General features: G+C 36.7%; 1 protein-coding gene across 2 annotated transcripts; it reads left to right on the forward strand.

Annotated features, from left to right (window-relative positions):
* Positions 1 to 1,478: 1,478 nt before the first annotated feature.
* TNFAIP6 (TNF alpha induced protein 6) lies at positions 1,479 to 18,654 on the forward strand. Of its 2 annotated transcripts, XM_079924412.1 has the most exons (6): positions 1,479 to 1,630; positions 6,484 to 6,621; positions 8,290 to 8,451; positions 12,355 to 12,583; positions 14,670 to 14,710; positions 18,034 to 18,654. In XM_079924412.1, exons 1-6 carry the CDS (start codon positions 1,537 to 1,539, stop codon positions 18,201 to 18,203), a joined length of 834 nt encoding a protein of 277 aa, XP_079780538.1. In that variant the 5' UTR covers positions 1,479 to 1,536; the 3' UTR covers positions 18,204 to 18,654. The 2 variants fall into 2 exon arrangements, with proteins under 2 accessions (XP_079780538.1, XP_079780539.1); XM_079924413.1 differs by lacking the exon at positions 6,484 to 6,621.
* Positions 18,655 to 25,982: the final 7,328 nt, after the last annotated feature.

The raw sequence follows: 25,982 nt of genomic DNA on the forward strand, positions 1-25,982 counted from the left end.
TTCCAGAGAAATATCATGGTTTGTTCCTTCCAACTCTCTATTTATCCTATTCCCGCTGACCACGCCTATCTTCTTCATAGTCACGCCTACCTGGTCTAGACTAGATCCTCTTTTGCACCAAACTTAAACCCTCTAATTCTGTCAGTGAACTGGGATATAATCCCCTCATCTCTCATCTGCTGTGGGTCCAAAATAGAGAGTTTTGAACGCTAACAGCTTTATGTGCATCTCAGTGAGTATCCAGTAAATTCTGCACCCTCAGCCTACCCCTCACAACTGCTCTTTCCAGGAGAGATAAGATCAGTCTAAGCCTTTGATGTGCAACACAAAGATGCCTAAGGGATTCAAGGCTAACTTTAGATCAGAGCAAATCCAGATTCCAATATCAATGGCGTAACTAAGAAAGCATGAGAGAAATGAATATAATGGGAGCAAATGGGAAGCAGTTCGGTAGCAAGAGTAGAGACTGCTAAGTAGTGAAGAATGACAAATGAGAAAGAGAAGCCAAAGCTGCCAAAAAAAAGTGGCTGTCAATCACAGGAAACGCCACTACCATCAGAGCAGTGGGGTATTACCAGACAGGTTCCCCAAGGACCTTGCACAAAAGGAGAGGAAAATTGGGGGTATTTCAAGGCATGGTGACTTTTCTATGATAACTGTTACCTATGATTTCAATCATCTTCAAAGTTAGAGTGGTTCGGGGAACCTAAGGTCATATTTTAATTAACTCTAAGACTATCTACCCACCCACCTTCCTCCCAAAAAATCAAGGATTTGTGGCCTGGAAAAATTTGTATTATAAGATAGCCCCAAAATGCTGGAATGTCCTAAGTCTCTGAAACTGAACTACTTTTCTGGAAGCTGATGTATTTACCTACTGACCACAATAAACCAAGGACTGCAACAGACCTCACCCAGGACAGAAGCAGAGGAGAGGGTAAAGAAATGCTACATCACTGGAGACAGTTTAGAGTTTGCCAGCTGTGCACACTTTTTGTTTCAAACTTTCTATACAAGCTTGGCAATGTTTAAGGAAAACTAAAGTAACATCACCAGGGTCAAGTTCAAGTGTTTAACCCCAAATCCCATACCACATAATTGCCTTACTGCAAATAAGATATTCAGGGTTTCTCTTAAAATCCCTACTGGTGTCTTTCTTTTGTTGTTTTGAAACCACTGCTGAATCTGCATCAAGTTAAACAAACTTCCTAAGAGAAAAGTGTCCATGACAGATAGAATAAATGATCCCCTTTCAAAGTAAGTGAATTTTAAAATGTAGATGATCATTCTATATCCTTAGTTTTGGCTGCCAATGCAAATGAGTCAGAGAATTTGCCTCAGACAGTGAGTTAATTGTGTAACTCTACAGAGGAAAATGCCATTGGAGAGTACTTGCTGACCTCACAGCTGAAAAAAAAAAAAAGAAAAACCATTTAAAGATGTGGAAACCAGATGTTTCAGACACATTTCAGCCTCTGCTCTGGGAATTTATCCTGAGCAGCCCCTAACAGGCTATTCCTTCTCTACAACTGAGATATGATCATCTTAATTTACTTATTTTTCTTGCTGTGGGAAGAGGCTCACGGATGGGGATTCAGAAATGGAATTTTTCATAACTCCATATGGCTTGGTAAGAAACTTCACTCATGAGCTTCTTGTTGGGAAAGTCGCTTCTTTGAATTCATGGAGAAGTGAATCAAAGCTGTAAATTTTTCTCTTCTGTTCAAGGCTGATGTTTTCAAAGAAAATGCTTGGGAAAGACAGATACTGGAATGCATATATCATTTTTTAAAAAGTGTTTCTGCCTTCTAAAATTTTAAAATAGCTTTTTATAAAGTGAACTTTTCAGTAGAAAATAGAGGTTAATATTTATATTCCATATGAAAATATGCTTTAAAATTTTCAAAGAAGGTGTGGTGGTATAGTGCAGAATGTTTCCTTAACAAAATAAAACCACCAATATATTATTTTGTTTTCATTTCAATGCATTTCTAGTTAGATTTCATAACAGGTAACCATAAGAGAATTACAACAGGTAAATTGGAATATACAATAATTTTATAATCATTGCTCCATGTACTCTGACGTGTAGTGTATATCATGCTTTTTCCAAACATCTTTTGACTAGTTTGGCAAAGCCAGCTTGTAATACAGAAAAAAATGAAAAAAGCTTGTATTTCTGGATGCATTCTTACCACTTGATTTCTTTTGTTTGAGCTATCCATTTAAATACCTTTCTACCTCTTTTGTTAGACAAGGAAAGTTTCTTTTGTTGTTTTGTTTTGTTAAATGTAAGGAATGACATAGACCTAACTGTGAATATAAACAACAGACCAAAAAAGGCTAAATAGAGAAAACCCAAAATACCCCATATAGTACTCTAAACAATGCTTTAATTCTCATGATACAAATTAATACTGCTTTATGTTCACTGTTGTGTTTGATAGTGAAAAAAATATGAATTGCTCAAGAAGAAAACTGACAAATCCTTGTATAAAATAAATAAAGAGAAAGCAGAATTAACCTAGATCTTGATGTTATGCTTGCTAAGCAGCACATAGTTATAGAATATTTTCCCTTTCAGCATGTTTCTCTCTGGTAATAACTGCAGCCATGCGGATTTCATTAGAAAGCTCGATTGCAATGCACAGCCTTGCAGCCTCTTTTTTCAGTTTGAGCCAGTGAACAGCTTTCATGCTGAACAGTGCAATCCATTTGGCCAAGATGGGGTCTGGAATTTACTAGAGGAATGAGCAAGTCTCTTTATTTTCATTGCACACCATCAAGCTTGGGAAATATACACCTATTTGTCAGAAATGACAAAGATGATCATAAAGCTAGTAAGAGTTAAACCCACATGGATAAACTTGGAAATGCTGTCAAATTTGCTAATGATCAAGTAATTTGGAGTTGTTGTTGTTGTTTTTTAAAGTGATGTTGTATATCACCAAAATATAAACCTAGACAATAGGAGTTCTGTCCTAGAGATAGAGAGGAGCAAACCCAAATGTTTGTTAATAGTATGCTGCACATTTGAGGCCCGGAGTGATTGCACAGTGCTTCACGCTTCAATGTGAGACAAATTATTGATCAGTCAGCCTAGCATAAATTGTTTACAGTTGGTTAGGCCAATGTAGTATTAGAAAACTATTTAGGGAGGGAAGAGAGTTGAATTAGAAGGCACGAATCTGCTAGCAACTATCAAGAACAAGGCACTTTAAACTCTTGGTCTCAGTCCCATACTGGTAAAATGAGAAGTCTGAAGTAGGGGACCCCTAAGGTTTATTTTTAACTCTTATATCCTCTAATTCCTTAGATAGTAATTTTTTAAAAAGACACTTAAGGACAAGAGACTTCAACTAGTTTAAATGGATTATGAAAATCAAAAAATGTACAGATAAGCAATTCTTTCTAGCCATTGTATTGAATCCAAAAAAGGAGAAGGGAAAAGTAACATTATCATGAGCTCCTACTAGGATACAGAAGCTATGCTTATGGGTTTTATGGTTTATATATTCCAAAAAATAGCTGTCGTTATTCTTATTGGATAGATGAAGAAACTGAAGCTCAGGCAGTGATTTATACAAGGTCACACAACTGGTCCACTGTAGAACCAGAAATAGAAATCAGAGCCAACATAGTATTGTGTCACCACTTACTAAAAGGAAAAGGAAGTTACTGGTTAAATAGATTTTCAATTTCAGTGAATGACAGCTAGAAAAATTAATAAATTATTACTTCCTCTGAAAGGTGAAATTTTTTAGATTAGGACTCATTGTACAAAGGACCATCTTAGTAGTTTAAAATTCTGAATTGAGAAATACTTTAAAATAAATGTGTGCTTAAAACTGTCAAGTACACATGCCAAGGGTACTCATAAGGCAAAATAATGGGAAGTTTGGGTCTCTTTCAGGAACAGTGTGGAATATTAAAATTATTTAATAAACTAAAAATTATAGCATAGACATTTCTGCTATTTAAGTTACTATCTTATTACTAGACAAGTTTAAGAGGTACCAAAAGTTTAAGAAAAACTACCAGGAAGAAAACTTAAAATTATTTAAAAATTTTTTTCCGTTAATTTATTTTTTTCCTGCAAACATCTGTTAAAAGAAAAACTGAAGCATACTTAAAATTTTGAGTTTATCTGAGCAAAAATACATTTGAATTTGGCAGCATCCAATCTAACAGATAGAAAGGAGCTCCGAGGAGTGGTACAAAATGCAAGACTTTCATAGGCAGAAGGGAGCAGGCAGAAGGAAGTTTTACTAGGTGAAAAAGCAGGTTGGTTATGGCAAGGTTACTTTCCTTCAGCGGATGGCAGGGGTCTATCAGGCAGATGACCTAACTGGTGGTGATCAGATTTCTGACTGACTGGTTTAAGATTCCATTTCTGGGTGAGCCGAAACCATACTTAAGTCTTGATTTGGTGATGTGGGGCTTAGCATAAGGGACTCCATTTGGAGCTTGCTGTCGTGTTTTTAGTACAACATATTTTTACTTCTGGAGTAAAATATCACGGAAATCTTAGTTTGAGAAACCTTGGCAGACAAAATAATTCTTACAAAATTTTTTCAAATAAAGATCTTTTAGAAAATAGATACAGGGCTTCCCTGGTGGCGCAGTGGTTGAGAGTCCGCCTGCCGATGCAGGGGACACGGGTTCTTGCCCCGGTCCGGGAAGATCCCACATGCCGCCGAGTGGCTGGGCCCATGAGCCATGGCCGCTGAGCCTGCGCGTCCGGAGCCTGTGCTCCACAACGGGAGAGGCCACAACAGTGAGAGGCCCGTGTACCACAAAAAAAATAAAATAAAATAAAATAGAGAACATATACAGTTTTAACATTTTTAAAAAGTAACAATAATCTCCATCACAATACATTAGTAAGCACTACATGTCTCCTTCTCTACTAAAAGCCTTAGTACCCCTGTACTTCAAAATAGATGTACTTGCATTGCCCACTAGTGCTCAAGTTGCTTGAGAATAAGGCTTGATCCCCAGCCCCTATCAAAGTACCTCATGGTATATTCTTAAAACAGCTAAATTGGGAACGAGTAAAAGTTTAGTTAATGAGGCTTTACCCTATGTGTAAAGTGTCCTATGAAGGACACTTGGGAAGTAGGTGACTCTCAAAGGGGAAAATGACTTTGATGTTCCTTGTGTTCTCTGACCTCTAAGTATCAGATGCACTAAGGTACTGTGTATTAATGACAGGCTTTTTCCATATAAGGTATAAGAGCAGTATCCCTTGGAGTCCAGAAAAATGCCAAGCAGCATCTCCTATTGAACTGTGGCATTGTCAACTTCAGCTTGGGGAAGAGAGTAAAGAACAGTATTTCTAATACTGCTGGATTCATATCTTGCTGCATGCCAAGAAACATACGTTCTCGTTGGAAATGGTCTTGATGGTGGCTGATTGCACAGGTCAGGGGACAGAGACTTAACAATAATCTGATAGTCAACATAGAACTGTTAGCGCTATGTTATGATTATTGTCTTGGGAATCTTTTCACATTGTTTCTATGGCAAAATGCACTCCAAACTCAAAACAATCATTTTAAACAGTGATCTATTGGGAGACAGCTCATGTATGACTTAACAGTATCTGAACTACGTTGGGAACAAATGTGAACCGAAAAAGACAAACCAGATAAAGAACTTAGGAACTGGTAGTTACGTGTGTCCCACTTTTTCTCTGCTGTAGTTAAATCTATTTTTCTTTTCTTCAATATCATATTTGCTTGCCTTGGATTCCTTTAAACTTTTCCTCAGTTTTTGATTTGTTTACTAAATTCTCGATTATATTGCATTAGTCATTTCCCTCAAATGGATATTTTGGCTTACTTTTCTCCTTCATTGTAAGCCAATTTTCATTGGTTTCTTTTGCCTTCAACTCCTTTTCTTTTCCTATTGCTTACCTTTCCAAGTTTTTAAAATAAAGTCAAAAAAAAAAAAAAAAAGTCAGGGCTTCCCTGGTGGCGCAGTGGTTGAGAGTCCAGCTGCCGATGCAGGGGACGCGGGTTCGTGCCCCGGTCCGGGAAGATACCACATGCCGCAGAGCGGCTGCGCCCGTGAGCCATGGCCGCTGAGCCTGCGCGTCCGGAGCCTGTGCTCCGCAACGGAGAGGCCACAGCAGTGAGAGGCCCGTGTACCGCAAAAAAAAAAAAAAAAAAAAAAAGTCAAAACTTTATCACCTTTGGATAATGCAGAAATACAATGTTGTGTTAAAACTTTCTTTCAGGTTATCAGTTCAAAAAATAATTTAGCCTCAAGTTTCTATCTATGTCCCCCCAAATTCCCCTCATTTATATTTTTTTTCCCAAAGCTTTCTAACAATGAAAACTTAGCCACTCAAGGCAGCTGACCCAGGGAACCCTTTGGCAGGAACAATAGCTGATGTAATCTTCCAGCTGAGGCCACAAAATTTCCCTTGTTCCACAAGAATGGATAATAGTGCATTGACGACATTTTGTGAATTCACAGAACAAGCAGCAGGCGTGTACCACAGAGAAGCGCGGTCTGGCAAGTACAAGCTCACCTACGCAGAAGCGAAGGCGGTGTGTGAATATGAAGGTGGCCATCTTGCCACCTACAAGCAGTTAGAGGCAGCCAGAAAAATTGGTAACAGCTTTGACAATAATCTTCTTCTTTTTCACCCTTGGAAAAAAAATTTTCCACCTTCCCTGCAACCCCTTATTAAGACTTTTCTCTCTACCCCTGCTAATAGTTCCTCTGGCTTCTCCCATCTTCTTTGCCTAGAGCTGGTAGACAATTCCTACTACTAGTAACTTAGTTGGGGTCACACCCCATTGGGAGCTAATAAATAAACATCAAAAGAAAATGAAGACATCATTATCTCGATATCATTTAAACCCCTCATTAATTTTAATGCCATTGCTATTCATTTTTAATATCATTCTATCTCTTCTTGACGTCTGTGTGTCATTTTCCTCAGCTGTTAAATGATGCTACTATGTTGTGCCTTACAAGGAAATTTACTTGGTAGAAGAAATAGTGAATTTAGTGGATATTTTTTCAATTATTTTCAATTTTTTCCTTTTCTTTTTTTTACATTAAGTGGGAGAATGCATTTGTACTTTAGGATCAAAAGCCATGAGGAAAAGGAGGATAAGCAAGTTGTAAGGTGCCAGATGAAAGAAACTGGGAAGATGATGTCAGGACACCTGGTGAAAACCGAGTAATTAACAAATGCTGTTTGCTTCTTTATATTAAAAAAAACGGGTTGCTACTGTCTCTCCTGGACTTTCAGGAGAATCCAAAAGGCCACCCTAATTCAGAATTTTCTTCTCCACTGAAGATATCCCTTTGCTGATAGGAACATACCTGGCAAAGCTCATACTATTATTATACATTACCCAAGACAAAAATAAACGTGTTCTCGAAAATGCCCCAAAGTCTCCCCAGATGACTGCTCAGTCTATACCCTTAGGGCTGTGTGTGTGACGCAGTAAATGGAATGAGGTATACAAAGGCCAGAGACATTACTAGCCATGGGGGACTTGTAGTCAAATCGTTCTTGGGTGGCATCGGCAAATATTAAAACAGCCTCCAAAGTTGAGTAAGGAAAACAAGGCTGAGGCTTTGTTTGAAATGTATGAGTACTTTTATCCCTATTCAAATTTTTAAAATATTGGTGATATCTTTTTTTTTTTTTTTTTTTTGCGGTACGCAGGCCTCTCACTGTTGTGGCCTCTCCCATTGTGGAGCACAGGCTCCGGACGCACAGGCTCAGCAGCCATGGCTCATGGGCCCAGCCGCTCCGTGGTATGTGGGATCTTCCCAGACCGGGGCACGAACCTGTGTCCCCTGCATCGGCAGGCGGACTCTCAACCACTGCGCCACCTGGGAAGCCCTAGTGATATCTTAATTGGTCCTGAAGGAGAAATTATCATCTGAAAAAATTTTTTTCAGTATTGATGGTAATTCCAGAAATTAACTCATGGCACTAGCTCGGTCATTTGTGAAAAGAAGCCAGCTCTGAAATTGGATTGTTTTCATATCCATGGTATTATTATTTCCTAGTCCATCTGCTTCTTTTTTTTTTTTTCCCAAGTAAGATGTCATTTCCTAGTAAAAGTCAGATGTTACAAGAACTTTTATATACATTCAAACTTTATTTTTTAAGAAAACAGTTCTTTCCCTTTTATATGAAGTGGATTTGGGCAGTTAAGACACTGTCCCTGTTGCAAGGGGCCATCTTGGTTGAGATGACCTTCGCTCAGCTGAGGGAATAACCAGTTAAGCCATTACCCTTCCATTCTCTTGCAGGATTTCACATCTGTGCTGCTGGGTGGATGGCCAAGGGCAGAGTTGGATACCCCATTGTGAAGCCAGGGCCCAACTGTGGATTTGGAAAAACTGGTATTATTGATTATGGAGTCCGTCTGAACAGAAGTGAAAGATGGGATGCTTATTGCTACAACCCACATGGTTTGTCAAAAACAATAATTTTATACTATATAAAAACAGGTACAGGTTACTAAGAGCTTAGTAAAAAGAAATGACTACTTCTTCCAGAGAGAGAGCAATTTAGTAACGATAATTATTAATAACAACTACCATTCATAGAATGATTATGCTGTGCCACACACTGACTTATGTCTCTTCATCCACACTGTCACTTTATTGTTATACCCATTTTAGAATTCAGGAAACTAAAGTTCAAGAGCTTAAGTAACTTTCAGACAGCCAGTAATTAGTAGGCAGGTGAGATCACGACTTAATTCTTTTCTGTGCCAGGGAACTTCCTGATTACAGAGGACAAAAAAAAAAAAAAAAAAGATTATAAACTTGTCACAGTTAATTAGCTAAAACCAAGAAGTAGTACTACCAAATGTTAACTGTTCAAAATTATCCCTTTAATAGAATGAGAAAAAGGAGACAGAATAAACAAAGTTTTCCCCTAATTTCTTTTTGGGCATAAATTTTTAAACTTCCAAACTAAGCAACCCTCACTCTGTGGTTTGTTTTAACAAATATATACTGGATATGCTAGTTATTATTGTAAGTACCTGTTTATTCATATTCTTTTTCCATGGTTGATTGCAGCTAGGAAAACTTTAAAGAGAACATTAACACATTATAATTACTATAAACAGTAATTCTTGGTCCATGCTGTTGGAGAAAAAAGTAGACTGTTGTTTTGGGATGTATTTCCCCCAGGATAATATTACAAAGTGTTACAACATGTTACAAAGTATTTCCCATATATATGATCATAAACATCCTCAGGTGGTGTCCCATTTGGATCTACCTTAGAGAATGTCCATGACAAAGTAGGAGATTACAGTGAAGTTCTAGCATATTATTATAGAATTTATTATTTAATAATATTAACCATTGGAGAACAGTTTCTCACATTTGCAACTAACCTCTACCTCACAATAATGTATACTCCAAGTAGAAAAGAATTTTTCCTAGAGCTGTCACCTATTCCCACTTGAGACAAAATATGAATAAATGGGGGTGGGGTGGGATGAACTGGGAGATTGGGATTGACATATATACACTAATATGCATAAAATAGATAACTAATAAGAACCTGCTGTATAAAAAGTAAATAAATTTCAAAAAATATGAATAACGCTCATTCATATAGACTATAACTTTCAAATCACTTTGACATGCTTTAAGCCTATAGTATACTATATTTAGTTCTATATTTAGTCATTGTTAATAATTCATATATCTTCTTTTCCTCTTTCTCTCTTCCTTTTTCTTAAATATATTTATACAGGCAACTCTCTTTTTACTCTTAAGAGTAACTTCTATTTCCAAATATATTATCTGATTCTTCTGCTTGATAAACTCCAGGATCTCTGAGCATCTACTCAATCATTTCCAAAGGTCAAAGTCTAAGGAAGATGTAGAAGTATAAATGGAAAGATTCTTACAGTATTTCATTGCCCTTTTATAAGAATGCCACCTTAACTTACAAATTTTTATAAGCTGCTTTTGTTTCTCATAGAGGCTGAATGCTTTTTACTCTGGGAATGTGTGTACAGAATCCTGGGAGACTTGTGCTTACTCAAGTCTCAGCTTACTTTTGGATTCAGTGATATACTGATTATTTAGGATGTGGTCAACCTGAAGGGGACTGGGGGCCACCTGAACTAGCAATGGGAGAACAGTTCATTGAAAAATAATTGGAATGAAAAAAATCATAATGGTATCAGGAAAATAAAGCAATGATTATTAATTAATCAATACCACCAAGTTAGAGTTGATTGAAGCAAGGAAGAATAGGGTCATTCAGAAGTGTTCAGAAGTCAGCTTGCTCATTCGAGTTCTGAATGTGTGGCATGATGCCGACTGCCTCCTGTATGAATACTTCTTAACCAATTAGCTGTCAGTCCTCAGGGACCCAGGCTGCTTTATAAATCTGTCATTTTCTAAATAAGCAAGAGATGAGGCAATAATTATATGTAACATGAAGTACAGAGCTGAATAGATATAGCTAAATATAAAAAGAAGTTAGTTCAATATTTGAATATTTTTCCTAATCTAATGATATATACATCAAAGATAGGATGCTATGGGACAGAGAAAATCACTCCCAAAGCGGGCACTGTATATGCTTATGTGCACATATAAACTATGTATTATATAATATTTAATAATACAATAAGAATAGCTTATACTTTGCATAATACCCTTAAGCTATCCTTTATATTTTATCCTCAGAATAGTCCTGTGAGGGAGGTAACAGGAGAGACATGACTATATTTATTTTACCAATGAAGAAACTGAGGTATAGACTGGATGCAGAGCTCAGACTAGATCCCTGACCCTCTTTTGTCACTTCCTTGCCTTTCTAAGAGCCTATTCTGCCCTGGGGTGATAAGCTTCCTTTACTTCTATGGTGTGAAGGATTCTAACACAATTTTTTATTGTAATAGTTATTTTCAAGGAGAATATTCTCGTAAAAAACTTCTAATTGGGGAATTCTCTGGCGGTTCAGTGGTTAGGACTCGGCACTTTCACTGCCAAGGGCACAGGTTGGATCCCTGGTCGGGGAACTAAGATCCTGCGGGCTGCGTGGCACAGTCAAAAAAAAAAAAAACCAAAAACCCTCTAATTGATATAATAAAAAATACCTTTGAATGCTATCCAGAGTCACCACTACCATCACCACCACTCAGATTATTTTTGAGTTTCCAGTTTGTATCTTTTTTCCAAGACACTAGACATTTAGGTGATATGGAATTAAAATTAACTGGGGCCCTTCCACAGCTTTCTCTCTAGGCATACTGTAAAATCACTGTTCTGGCAGAGATTGTTTGTTCTTATAACAGGTTATGGGACAGGATAGAAATCTATGAAATGGTAAATGACTTGAAAAAACCAACATGGATATGTTCACCAAATCCTCAAATAGTATTAGGATTAAGGTGCTAATGTAAACCAGTAAAAGGAGTATAGAATGATTATAAATTATTCCTTTTAACTGGATTAGAGTGACCTTCAAATTCCCTAAGTGATCTTCATATTCTATAATGATTTTACAAACAGAATTTATTGGACTCATTATTCTAAGTGTCTGAGTCCCTGAAGACACAGTAGTGACACCACAGAACAAAATCCGTGTCATCTTGATTGGGCTGTTGGTAATATGGGCATATGTATTTGTCAAAACACATTTAAGTGTACATGTAAGACATGCATCCCATGCTTAAAACGTAAACAGAGCAAAAATGTCAACAGGAGCACAATTATTATTCCTTCTTGCTGTTTTACTTTTTAAAAAACTCACAAGTGGGGACTTCTCTGGTGGCGCAGCGGTTAAGAATCTCCCTGCCAATGCAGGGGACACAGGTTCGAGCCCTGGTCCTCGAAGATCCCACATGCCACGAAGCAATTAAGCCCATGTGCCACAACTACTGAGCCTGTGCTCTAGAGCCCGCCTGCCACAACTACTGAAGCCCGCGCGCCTAGAGACCGTGCTCCTCAACAAGAAAAGCCACCCCAAGGAGAAGCCCACACACCGCAGCAAACAGTAGCCCCCGCTCGCTGCAACTAGAGAAAGTCTGCGCGCAGCAACGAAGACCCAATGCAGCCAAAAATAAATTAATTAATTTTTAAAAAATTAGAACAAAAAAAAGTTCACAAGTGGTCTATGTTCATTTTAGAGAATTTAGCAACTATTAATGAAAAAACATTTATTCTTCAGCTACTGTTACACACAATATACTATGGATGCTATATATTAAATCATTTTATTTTTATTTCATAAAAAGTACTAAATAGATGGACACTAAGAAATGAATATCTTTTTTAAAGTAGGAATCATTTTTTAAAAATGCTTTCTTATCATTTTTTTTTTTCTCTTTTCAGCAAAGGAGTGTGGTGGTGTCTTCACAGATCCAAAGCAAATTTTTAAAACTCCAGGCTTCCCAAATGAGTATGATGATAACCAAATCTGCTACTGGCACATTAGACTCAAGTATGGTCAGCGTATTCACCTGAGTTTTTTGGACTTTGACCTTGAAGATGACCCAGCTTGCTTGGCTGACTATGTTGAAATATATGACAGTTATGATGATGTCCATGGCTTTGTGGGAAGGTATGTATTGTTTCTCCATACAGGAAGCTAATGAACATCCAATATTTTGCATGATGTTTCTTTTATTTCTCTCCAACTGTCCCTACAACATTGATTTTCCAGTTTATTCTCCTGCAACAGAGTATTCTTTTTTAAAAAATTAATTTATTCATTTATTTATTTTTGGCTGAGTTGGGTCTTCGTTGCTGCACGTGGGCTTTCTCTAGTTGTGGCAAGCTGGGCCACTCTTTGTTGTGGTGTGCGGGCTTCTTATTGGGGGGGTTTCTCTTTGTTGCGGACCACAGGCTCTAGGCGTGTGGGCTTCAGTAGTTGTGGCTCACGGGCTCTACAGCGCAGGATCAGTAGTTGTGGCGCACAGGCTTAGCTGCTCCACAGCATGTGGGATCTTCCCGGACTAGGGCTCGAACCCGTGTCCCCTGCATTGGCAGGTAGATTCTTAATCACTGCGCTACCGGGGAAGCCCCAGAGTATCCTTTTTTAACCATGACTTTTTTTTTTTTGCTCTGTTACTCATAATAAGCCATAGTCAGCTGCTATGTCTACTTATTAAAATAGTTATAGCTGCTTTTTGATTTGTTAAGTTGTAACAATTAGTTACATATTCTATTTATAAAGACCTCAAGATTTGACTAACAGGAGAAAGAAGATGTATGAGTTGGGAAATTTTGGGGGGTTTTTAAATGTCCTGATTTCTGTCAACCTCCTAAAAATAATTATAAATTCAATAATTGTTGCCTTTCTTCTGTGTACAAAACATTGTACTAAGCATTATGGATATAAGGCAAATAAGTAAACTATAGCCCCTTCTCTCATTTAGTTTAGTTAAATATACAACGGATATCTTTTTAAAAATAACTTTCTTTGCCATAAAAAACAAGTATTGCTTTCCTCAGTATTTTTCCCTGGGTTTTTTAACATGCTGGGACACATTTTTTTTGTGTTCCCATCCATATCTTTAACATAGTTTAAATTTTACAGTACAAAATTTGCAACATTTTACAAAATATTGTAAATTAAAGAGTGTGCAGTTAAGGTGTTTTATGTATTCAGGTCCCCACTTAATAATGTGTATTTTAGACTATCCATTATCAATAGATTATCAGTTATCAATTCTCTATTATCCATAATAGTAATTTAATGAAAGAAAATAGTAGTGGGGATAATTAAAAATGACAGACAATATCTTTTTATTGACTTTGAAATCTGTAACTTAAATACAAAGAAAAACAAAGGCATTTGTTGCATAAATGAACAGCAATTTTTGGATGGAAAGTGGTTTTTGTTTTGTTTTGTTCTTTAGCTGAGACTACTACTATAGAAAAAATATATAGTTTTTTGAAATAGTTTGAAGAAGACTAGAAGTAGGGTTGGAGGAATTAAGAACAAAGTCTTTTTTGAAAGAATGGACCTCCTACCTTGGAAATTAAGGTAACATTTTTATTCTAAACCTAGTTTCAGAAGTCAATTACAGCTCTAGATAAAATCATAAATGATTTTTTAATCTACAGGCTAATTTGTTATTTATTGGATTATATTGTGTGATTTACCTTTATAATAGACTTTCTCCCCCTCAGGAATAAATTACATTGTTTTAGAAACTGATAAAAACCCTTACTTTTTATATTATCATGTGCAAGGGAATTCCCTTCAAGCCATGATAAAAATCACACCCTCTTATGTCTATAAGGTCCAACGTAATTCTTTCCCTTTTAAATCAGCCATACACCCATTCTTCTCTAACTGTGAAGAAAACTTCATGAGATTAATCAGAAACAAATTTAAAAAATTTCCAAGTAGATTCAAATTGTCTACCACACAAAAAGCTTTGTAGACACACAGTTATGCCACAAATTCTTAAGAATCTCATTAATGCTGTGAGAAGGATATTTCAAACAATGTTTTAACCCCTCTTCTCTCTTACAAATTCAAGTAAAAATAAATAAATATAACAATAAAATGTAAAATAATAGAAAAATGAGCCATTACTTAGGGGAAATAAAGTACGTCAATTATCAGTAAGAGCCACTTGCAATAGCTATATAATAATCATTCATGTGACCTCTCTTTTTAAAAAATTCTCTTTCAGATACTGTGGAGATGAGCTTCCAGAAGACATCATTAGTACAGGTAATGGCTCTAAATTGAAGAACAAAACTTTGATTTGCTTTCTCAGTATCAGTGAAAATGAAGGACCCAGTAGTTATTACTATATACTTTTTAAAGTCGAGAGAGCTGAAGACAGATATAGCTTGCTAGCTTGTGAAAGGCAAAGAAGTGCTTATTTATACTTAATGACTTTTATCAACTCCTTGCACTAAAAATGTATACTCTGGTTATTAGCAGGAAATGCAGTCTGAGATAGTCTTGAATCTGCAAATCCATAAATACTGCTGTAGCTTATAATTCCCATAAAATGTGGTAATAAAATGTCCAAACTTTTCATTGATAAAGGATTAAAGTAATTTGTAAAGTTGTTAAAAATGCCTTCTATCACTGAAAAAAATTTTACATCATATTTATTGCATTTTCGTATTAGTACAGCAATCCCCAGAGAGTCATGTGAAGAACACAGTTCTGTTAGATGTTTTTAATAGATATTACATGAGAAAAGGGCTCTAAGGTCAAGTAAATTTGGGAAATATTGGATTAAACAATGTGAAACAGGTTTCTTTATTAGAAGATGTCAGAGAACTTTTACTATGCTAATTATGCATAGTAAATCTAAAAAGGCTAGCTATAATAGGCAAAGTTTTCCAAATCTTTTTCCTCTTGCTAATTATTTTGTGTGACTTTGTTCCTTGAAATGTACCCCAAGAAATGTCCCTGTAGCAGCATACATTTATCTCAATAAGCAATACCATTGCTATTGCCTCAAACTGCTACTTTCTGACTAAGAACTTTTACTTTCTTAGATGTCTTCATTTTCCTTTTTATTTTCATCACCAGTACCAGTAATTGGCATTCTTTTTTTGTTTTTAATTTTTTTAATTAATTAATTTATTTATTTATTTTTGCCTCTGTTGGGTCTTCGTTGCTGCACGTGGGCTATATCTAGTTGCCGCGAGCTGGGCTACTCTTTGTTGTGGTGCGCGGGCTTCTCATTGCGGTGGCTTCTCTTGTTGCAGAGCACGGGCTCTAGGCACACTGGCTTCAGTAGTTGTGGCACATGGGCTCAGTAGTTGTGCTCGCGGGCTCTAGAGCACAAGCTCAGTAGTTGTGGCGCATGGGCTTAGCTGCTCCGCGACATGTGGGATCTTTCTGGACCAAGGCCTGAACCTGTGTCCGCTGCATTGGCAGGCAGATTCTTAACCACTGCGCCACCAGGGAAGTCCTGGCATTCTGACTTGCTCTATTTTTCCTCCACATCATAAAAAAATTATCACAATACTTCTCCAACTAAAAACAACAAACCTACATTGAGTTGCAATTTCTAAGCAGTCCTTAAGCTGAGATAATACTAGCTAAAATTAGTCCCACACCCTAGCTTTGCAGTGCATGCAATTCTCATTTATGAATCATTACAAGAGATGGAAATTCTTGTTCAGTCTTGGAATGATTAATGCTTAAAATTTATTAATTCATTACTCTGTTACAGTCTCCCTAGGAAGAGTAATCTGTTAAACTTTTTATTTATCTTTTATTCTTTACTTGAGAACATATTTTATGTTAACAGAAAACTAAAAGAAGACATTTTATGAGATGTAGGAGGTATTTGTGGGGTGAGAATCCTATTTTAAAAATAAAAACAAAATGAACAGAGGGAGAGTCAAAAAGAAGCCTGAAACTTAGTATTTTTCCTGTTTTGTTTAAAACAGACAAAACTTACTCCAAATGTAACACCAAATCAGTGTTTTTCTTGCACAACTGCAAGGAACTAAAAAAAGAAAAACCCACACAATTTATTATTCAAAGAGAAACAAATCAACAGAAAAGAGCACAGCTAAATAAAAAGCCAAAGATTTAGCAAAATAGCAGGAAGAATACATTGATACAAAGTAATAGAAAAAGAAGATATAAAATATGTTTAAAGTATTATCCTATCAGTCAAGCATAATGCTGTTAACATTTTGATTTAGTTTTCTTCTTAAATATATACTTACTCACCCCTGGATATTTATATTAAAAAACAAAAACAGAAAATAAACTAAAAATTACCCATTACTGTACCACTTTAAAAAAAGGTATGTAAAGAAAGAATGTGCCCACCCTTCTCATCTCTCTCCACCCAAGAAAGGCATTGGATAACTATGTGGTGACCGTCCTTCCAGATGTCTTCCTGTATTATACAAACAGTATATATCAATACATGGAGACCATGGAGCTATTTTCAAGTCAGAGTATAATATTTAGATCATTCTAATTCTTTTTAATGACTACCTAATAGATACCATAATTTGTCATATACCAATATTTAACATCCTGAAGGTGGTTGTTTTTTATTTTTCTTTCTTTTGCTATTGAACATTTCACCAGACAGTTTTAAACCTCTATTTTGTAGTGCTATTTTATTTTTAAAAAGTAAATTTCTAGAAGTGAAATTTTGGGATCATAGGTGATGTGTACTTAGATGTGGACAGATGTCACCAAATTAGCACTAGCCCTACAGTGCCAATTTGTATTTTAACCAGTTGAGTAATCTGAAAAAAAAAATTTTTTTTAAATTTAAACAACTCTTTCAAGTTTGAGAAAAGTACAGTGGAGCACAGCGTGAACTCTGAACTCAAACCTGGTTCTGCCACTTATAACCCTGTGGCCTTGGGCAAGCTACTCAGGTTTTCTGTGCCTCAATTTCATCTATAAAAATGACTATTTTAATAGTATCCAACTCATAGTGTTGCTTTGGAAAATAAGATGAAAGGCACTTCAAGCTGTGTCTTTCATCTTATATATATGGGGTTTTTGTAATGAATTCTGGATTTGTGATCTGTATTAAGAAGGTCTTTCCTTCCTGAAAAAGAAAAATACTCCTATATTTATTTTACACAATAACATTTTTTGTTTTGGTACATTTTGGTCTTTAATGCAGGTAAAATGTAGTTAGGTGCTTTGTGTAAAGGGATCTAGCTTTGTGGGCTTTTTTTTTTTTTTTTTTTAACAAATGCAAGGCTTGTTGCCCTCATTTAGTAAATAATCCATCCATATCTTAATGGTTTGAACTGCCTGCCATTCTCCTGTAATTCTATGGATGTACCTTCTACAAAGAATACCTCTGAAAACAAAATAGACAAAATTTCCTCTAGGACAGATTGGAGAGCCACAGGAAAAAATATGACAGTCCTGGTCCCAGTTGGCAGTGAAACTACAGACTCTACAGCTTGAGAATCTAATTCTGAATTCTGGGAGTCCTGTTCATGAATTTTTATATTCTCCTATGAGAATGAGTCTTTGAATTGTCAGCCAAATTGAAGGAGAGTAACATCATGGTTCTTTTGCACCTTCCTCCTCCCCAGGAAATGTCATGACCCTGAAGTTTCTAAGTGATGCTTCAGTGACAGCAGGAGGTTTCCAAATCAAATATGTTGCAGTGGATCCTCTATCCAAATCCAGTCAAGGAAAGAATACAAGTACTACTTCTCCTGGAAATAAAAACTATTTAGCTGGAAGATTTAGCCATTTATAAAGCAAAGAAAGACATTCCGCATTTATGTTTCTATCTTTTGGAGCCCCTTTGATCTCACTTTTATATTATTATTATTATTAACATTTATTTATTATTTTTCTAAATGTGAAAGCAATACCTGATAATTTGGGGAAAATTGGAAAATACAGAAAACTTTAAATGAGAGAATAAAATCTCCCATAATCCCATTGCATAAAAATAACAAGCATTAACATTCATATATTTTTCTTTTAGTCATTTTTTGATTTGTGGTATATGTATATATGTATCTATATGTATTTGTATTTCACATTTTGGAATGCTGCTCTATGTACAATTTGATATCTTGGATTTTTTACCACTGAACTTTACGGTGTACACGTTTTCCCCTATCGTTGAGTATTCTGCAAAAACATGATTTCATTTACAGTATTCTGTAAACTGTCCATGCTATGATTGTTCCATACTTTATGTAAGCCTGTCTATTGTGGGAATTATAGGTAGTTTTCATAAATATTGTTTCAATAAACATCCTTGGACATATATGTATTTGTACAGCTCTCTAATTATTTGGGATAGGGTCCTAGAGGTAGAATTACTGAGTCAGAGATTAATTAAAATAAAAAAATGTTTTTGAGGGAGATAAGCTGGACTTTATGACACTAATGGGGAGTGGTGGGCTGGATGGCTGGTGGGCTGCACTACTCACTCAGCCTACAAAGACATCCTCTAGGGAAGCGAGAAAGTGAATGGACTAGGAAAATAGCAGGTCATTAACCAGCAGCATTAAGGGTCCATTTGACCTTTGTGGTATGGACTTTAACAGGAGATTGGTCAGCGAGTCTCTTTTCCTCTGGCCATGTTCAGCTACACAGGACAAAGACAGATTAGTGAGAGAGCAGGAGTCAGCAGGGTCAGTTTTGCCAAGTGAGTATAAGACAGGGGCAAGGGAGTAGAGGATATGGGTAAGAAGGGATTGCAATGATAACCCAAGGAATTTAGTTTGATAAGGGGTGAAGAGAGGACAGTAAGGAAATGAGGGACAGTAAAAAAGTGGTGGGCTCAAAGAATTGTCAAATCAGAGTATGAAAGGGGACGCACTGGAGAGATAGTAGGTAGTGGTCAGAGAATGAGATATTAAATATAACCTTCTCTGGCAGGCAGAACAGTGTTCCCTCCCAGGATGTCTGCATCCTAATCCCCAAAACCTGTGAATGTTACCTTAGGTGACAAAAGGGACTTTGCACAAGTGATTAAGTTAAGAACCTTAAAATGGGATATTATCCTGGATTGTCCAGGTGGGCCCAATGTGATCACAGGGGATGGATGTGGATGAGGGAGGCTTAAGAAAAAGAGTCAGAAAAAAGACGTGACAAGAGAAGCAAAGTCAGAAAGATGCAACATTGATGGCTTTGAAGATGGAGGAAAGGTGCCATGAGCCAAGGATTGTGGGTGGCTTTTGGAAGCTGGAAAAGGCAAAGAGATTCTCCCCTAGAACTTCCAGACGGAATGCATCCCTGCTGACTCATTGATTTTAGCTCAAAGAGTCCCATTGAACTTCTGAACTACAGAACTGTAAGATAATAAATTCATGTTGTTTTAAGCTACTATGTATGTTACAATTTGGGTGGAGCAGTGATATAAAGGTAATACACCTTTTAATCAGTTTCATGCAGGGTTAGACTTAGGAATAAAAGTCTAATTCTAGATGACAAAGCATAAACAAGAAGAAGCTGTAAACAGAAGATAGCTATTTTCTAAACTCAGAGAAATTAATTTAGGTGAATATTATTTAAGGCTAGTATAACATTTCTCTGTTCATGTTTTCCTGTCTACATGTAAACTTTTTTTACTTCCTTGATCACGAATTTTTTTTTTCCACTATTGTTTTTACTCTTTTCCTCCCACCCATAGTCTTTTTGGTCTTTTTTCCCCCCAGTTTTTAAAAATTGAACTGTAATTGACTTACAATATTATATTAGTTTCAGGTGTACAATATTGTGATTTGATATTTTTATACATTACAAAATGATCACCATTTTAAGTCTAGTTACCACCTGTCACCATACAAAGTTATTACAATATTATTGACTATATTCCCTCCACAGGCGTTTTGGTCTTTATCAGAATTAACTTTTTTTTTCCTTTGGAAATTTTGATAATGGAATTTAAATAGTAAATTGAAGAATGTGTGTTAACTTGAAAATTACAATGCACTCTAGGATATAAGGTATTATTATTGATGATAATGAATATAAATCCTCTAAGATTTTCCTGAAAATAATATTTAGATGTATGAAATATTTAGAATGATGTTAAATGTTATCTATTACCACTGACCCAGATTCACCTATATCTCAATGGTGTAGTGAGAGTATTATATGAGAATATTATACACAGGATCAGAGATGGGTTATAATGACTTCTAGAGAATTAGTTACAAGCCTTCCTACTGAGATTTAGGATACATTATGATCATATTCTAAGATCTATAGAAATTCTTGAAAAGGAAGAATTATAATATATATAGAGATAATTTTTAATAATAATTTTAGTAAAAAAAGTGACCCTGTAGAACATTTTTAAAAACTTGATTTTATTTATTCAATTTAGCATCTTTTGCATGTCTACTCTAGTATTCTTTATGTTCTAGCAATTCCACTTCATTTGAATGTTTTCAGTTTAATACCTGCTTAAATGCATCTGTAGGTTTTTTTCTCTATTTTTTTTTCTTTATCATGTTTATGTGTGGGTTTGGGAGGTTCCTTTAAGTTTTACTTACTTTCAATTGAATGTGATCTTGATATCAATATCATTCTCTGAAAATAAAACTGACTAATGTTTATACATGTACATACGTACGTATTCAATATTTTATTTAATATAACATTTGAGTTCAGATTTTTTTGAAGAAAATTTTTTGGAAAGGAAGTTTTTTCAGAATATGTTTTACAACTCATTCCCCTCAAAAAAAATTTATTTTGAAGGCAAGTTGTTTTCATGTCTTGTGCTGTTTTTAAATGTCTAAAATATATATCCACAGCTATTTAATTTCCTTCTGAACAAATGCCCAGCAAAGAAAACCACAAGAAGAAATCACATCCCACAAAACCTCAATATATAAAAGTAAACTCCCTAAAAACACAGGCTCTTGGGCCTCCACTGGGAAAGCCACATCCTTAGCAGTATTCATAAAATATAAAACAGTTTTTGAGCACTTATTTGACTGTCAAACAATTATAAATAGGACTATTACTTGCCTAAGTGTTAGTAACCTCACAGTAGTTCTCATGATGTCAAAAGAAAAGTTACATGGTATTAGATTTAACTGAGTCAAGATGTTGATTTAAAATAAAATTACATGTACAATACAGTACGAAAACGAATTTTCATATTGCTTTTTGAAGTTCTATCCCTGCTACAGTGAATAGGAATCACTTGCAGGTATGTGTATATACCTGATAAGTATGCCTCATCAACAGTTTATTCACATATTGTAGGCAGAAGTAGGAAAAATTGCTCCAGTATATGAGCTGTTTCTTGCAAAACCAGAAAGAGCAAGGTTAGAAGGTAAAAATGATTAGAATTGTAACGAGTTGGTTTTTTTTTTTTTTCAATTTAAAAGTTACAGGTAATCAAGTTTAAAAGTGCTATAGGGCTTCCCTGGTGGCACAGTGGTTGAGAGTCCGCCTGCCGATGCAGGGGACACGGGTTCGTGCCCCGGTCCGGGAAGATCCCACATGCCGCGGAGCGGCTGGGCCCGTGAGCCATGGCTGCTGAGCCTGCGCATCCGGAGCCTGTGCTCCGCAACAGGAGAGGCCACAACAGTGAGAGGCCTGCATACCGCAAAAAAAAAAAAAAAAAAAAAAAAAAAGTGCTATAGAGGACAATACAGTGCTAGATAAACATCAGTGTTCCAGCTAAAGTGTTACTGCTATGGGGAGAAGCAACATGTATGCTCTGCCTAAACAGCAGTATCTTCAGCACAGTTGATCATCTACTTAATACAGCTCTTCATCTAGTCAACTAAGATTTTTCTTTTTCTCTTTCTGCTTTCAATTTAATTTAATTTTGGGCTAGTTTATCTGCTCATATTAACAAAACTTAAGAATTTACAGCTGATGTATTATGAATATTCTTCCTCCTATCCTGTTTCTCCATCTACCCATTTCTGGTCCTCAAGAGCTATTTCCAGTGTCTTCAATATCCTTCAAAAGACAGTGTATGTAAATGCATATTTTTTCCCTTCCTCACTCCACTTTTTTTTTTTTTTCCCTGGCTTTTCAGAGGCCTGCCCAAGGGACTGGTTTCTGCCTTGCCTGACTCAGTGTGCTGATGGGAAAAGAATGGATGTGTACTTTGAATACTAGGTTGGCCAGCACAATAGCTTGTTACACTAGAGAGACTGCAGTACTGCAGACAGACACTAGGGAGAGACTGCAGTACTGCAGACAGACACTAGGGAGAGGAGATTATGGGCTTCTGAGAAGCAGCAGAGGTAAACCTCTTTAACTGGGAAATCCCTTGTACAAGTCCAGAGAAGATGCATACCCAGAAAAGGTTTGAGAGGTTCCCAAATCTCTAGCTAAGCTGATTCGTTTTTTCAGATGCCCAGATCTCAACAGATGAGCACAAGGCATACAAAGCAACAGGGAAACACGGCCAAATCAAAGGAAAAACGAGAATAGCCACAACAATTTTGAAAAATAAGCAGAAATTTGTAAAACTTTCTGATTTCAAAACTTATTATAAAGCTTCATGGGACTTCCCTGGTGGTCCAGGGGCTAAGACTCCGCACTCCCAATGCAGGGGGCCCAGGTTCAATCCCTGGTCAGGGAACTAGATCCCACATGACACAACTGAGAGTTCGCACGCTGCAACTAAAGATCACCCATGCCGCAACGAAGAGCCTGCATGCCACAACTAAGACCAGTACAGCCAAATAAATAAATAAATATTAAAAAAAAAATAAAGCTTCAGTAACCAAGTGAATGTGGTATTGGTATAAAGATAGACCTATAGATCAATGGAACAGAGTCCAAAAATAGACCTACCCATGTACAGTCAATTGAATTTCCACAAAGATGCCTACGCAATTCAGTGGGAGAAAGGATACTCTTTTAAAGAGTGATGCTAGAACAATTGGATATCCATATGCAAAAGAAAGAAAGAAAAAAGGAAGGAAGAAAGACCATTGCCTTATACCATTTAGAAAATTAGCTCATATTAACTGACCTAAAGGTCAAAATAAAACCTATGAAATTTCTGGAAGAAAATATAGGAGAAAATCTTAGTAACTATGGAGTAAGCAAATATTTCCTAAATAGGACTTAAAAAACATAAACTATAAAGGGAAAATGATACATTAGACTTCATTAAAATATAAAACTTTGCTCTTCCAAAAATACTGTTAAGAGAATGAAAGAACAGACTGATAGAAATATTTGCAAAACATACACCAAAGGACTTATATCCAGAACAAAGAACTCTTAAAACTCAATAATAAAAAAGACAAATAAAATTTTTAAATGGGCAAAAGAATTGGGCACTTCACTAAAAAAAGTTATATGGATGGCAAATAAACACATGAAAAGGTGCTCAACATTGTTAGCCATTAGGGAAATGCAAATTAATACCACTCGATATTTGCTAGAATAGCTAAAATTTTAAAAAAAGAAAGAAAAACCCCCCACCACACCAAGTTTGTTTGTTTGTTTTAATATTTATTTATTTGGCTGCATCAGGTCTGAGTTGCGGCATGTGGGATCTTTAGTTGCGGCATGTGGGATCTAGTTCCCTGACCAGGGATCAAACCCAGGCCCCCTGCATTGGGAGTGTGGAGTCTTAGCCACTGGACCAACAGGGAAGTCCCACCACACCAAGTTTTGATGATGATATGACCAGCTAGAATTTTATTCATTGCTGGTGGGAATGCAAAATGGTAGACATTTTAGAAAACAGTAGGTAGATTCTTAAGAAGTTAAATGTAAATTCACTCAGTGTCTGTCTGCAGTACTGCAGTCTCTCCCTAGTGTCTGTCTGCAGTACTGCAGTCTCTCTAGTGTAACAAGCTATTGTGCTGGCCAACCTGGTATTCAAAGTACACATCCATTCTTTTCCCATCAGCTCACTGAGTCAGGCAAGGCAGAAACCAGTCCCTTGGGCAGCCCTCTGAAAAGCCAGAACGTTGGATGCACATTCCACTTTTCTGTTTCCCTCCCAAGGGAGAAACTGAGAGTCGGGAGTGCCAGGTACTTCACTGGGGGTGGGAGGATGGGGGATGGGGAGGAACTAGGACAGGCAAATAAGAACTTTCCTACCTGCTTCCTTATGTCTCTTCTTGGCTTTGCATTCACCTGGCATGTTGCAACCTCTTACCTGGTTTCTGGAATTCTCATAAAGGCAATTTGGCACCTATATTGTTGTTAAGTCAGTGTCTCCATGGGGAACAAAGGCCTGGAATTTCCTATTCCACCATTGTGCTGATGTCGCTACTCTTGTTTACATTTTTTAATTTTGAAAAATTAAACTTATAGAACAGGGAAGAGCTAAATTGGACTCCATGTTTGGTCTGTTTCTTCTACTTCAACCTTTGCTTTTCATTGCTTTTGTTATTATAATCATACATAATGGCCTGCCTCAGGGAACCCTGCCCCACTGCCTCAATGTTAAACTAAAGTGCCTCTGTTCAGCTCCCAGGGAGAAAATCTGACCCTGCCCACCTGTGAATGGCTGCTAGAAAGAAGAAATTAACACATCCCCTCACCTAGGCTGGTCATTCCAGGAGATGTTTTGTAAGAATGATGACCCTTTTTACTTTACTTTCCCACCACCTCTCCCTCTCTATTCTGCCTTTTTACTTTACTTCCTCACCACCTCTCCCTCTCTGATTCTATAAAAGAAACTGGCATCCAGACCCCGATAGGATGGTTTATAGGAAACACTAGTCTGCCATCTTGTCAGTCTGCCGGCTTTCCGAATAAAGTCGTCTTCCTTGCCTCAACACCTCGTCTCCGTCTCATTGGCCTGTTGGGTGGCGAGCAGGGCGAGGTTGGACTCGGTAACACTTACAGAAGAGTTACAGGCTACTATAATGAATGCTCACCTAGATGTACTCACAAAATATTGTTAATATTTTCACCACATTTGCTTTACCTCTCTGTCTCTGATATAAACAAATATACTGAACCATCTGAAGTTAAATTGCAGACATCACTTTTTTTTTTTTGACATCACATGTTTTACTCTAAAATCAATCCTTTAAAACAGCGTGATATTTGTCCAATGATGATATGACCAACACTCGATATAATAGTGTTGAATTTCTTGCTTACTATAGAAAGATTTATTTATAGGATGTTTGGGATTGGCAGGCTTTCAGAAGCGTACGTGGATAAACGTCAGCAATTGAAGTGTGGTGACTTAGTGAGGCTGTTGTTGACTGGCGCTCTAAGTCATGTTTACTGGACTGAGCTCATACCTGGCTGGCTGACTGTCAGAAGTGAGGACCTGACATTGATTAGTTTGGTGTTCACTGAGGTAAGTAGCTGATCAACCGAACAGGTTTAAGACCAGTTCTGATGGTTACTTAGTATCATGGCTTCTGAGTAAGCAGTGTTTTCCTGCATTTGTGGGGACTCCTTTATTCTCAGTCTTCTCTTTTCGTCCTCATTCAGCCAAAGCTGAAAGAAGGACCAAAAGTCCAGATTTTCATCATTGTTGTTCATGGTTCTTGAATATTGAGGTTCCCTTTATGGAGATATGATTTTCAATTTGCACATTTATCATTGTGATTTTATC

This window comes from Stenella coeruleoalba (assembly GCF_951394435.1).
Source record: "Stenella coeruleoalba genome assembly, chromosome: 6".
Lineage (NCBI taxonomy): Eukaryota > Metazoa > Chordata > Mammalia > Artiodactyla > Delphinidae > Stenella > Stenella coeruleoalba.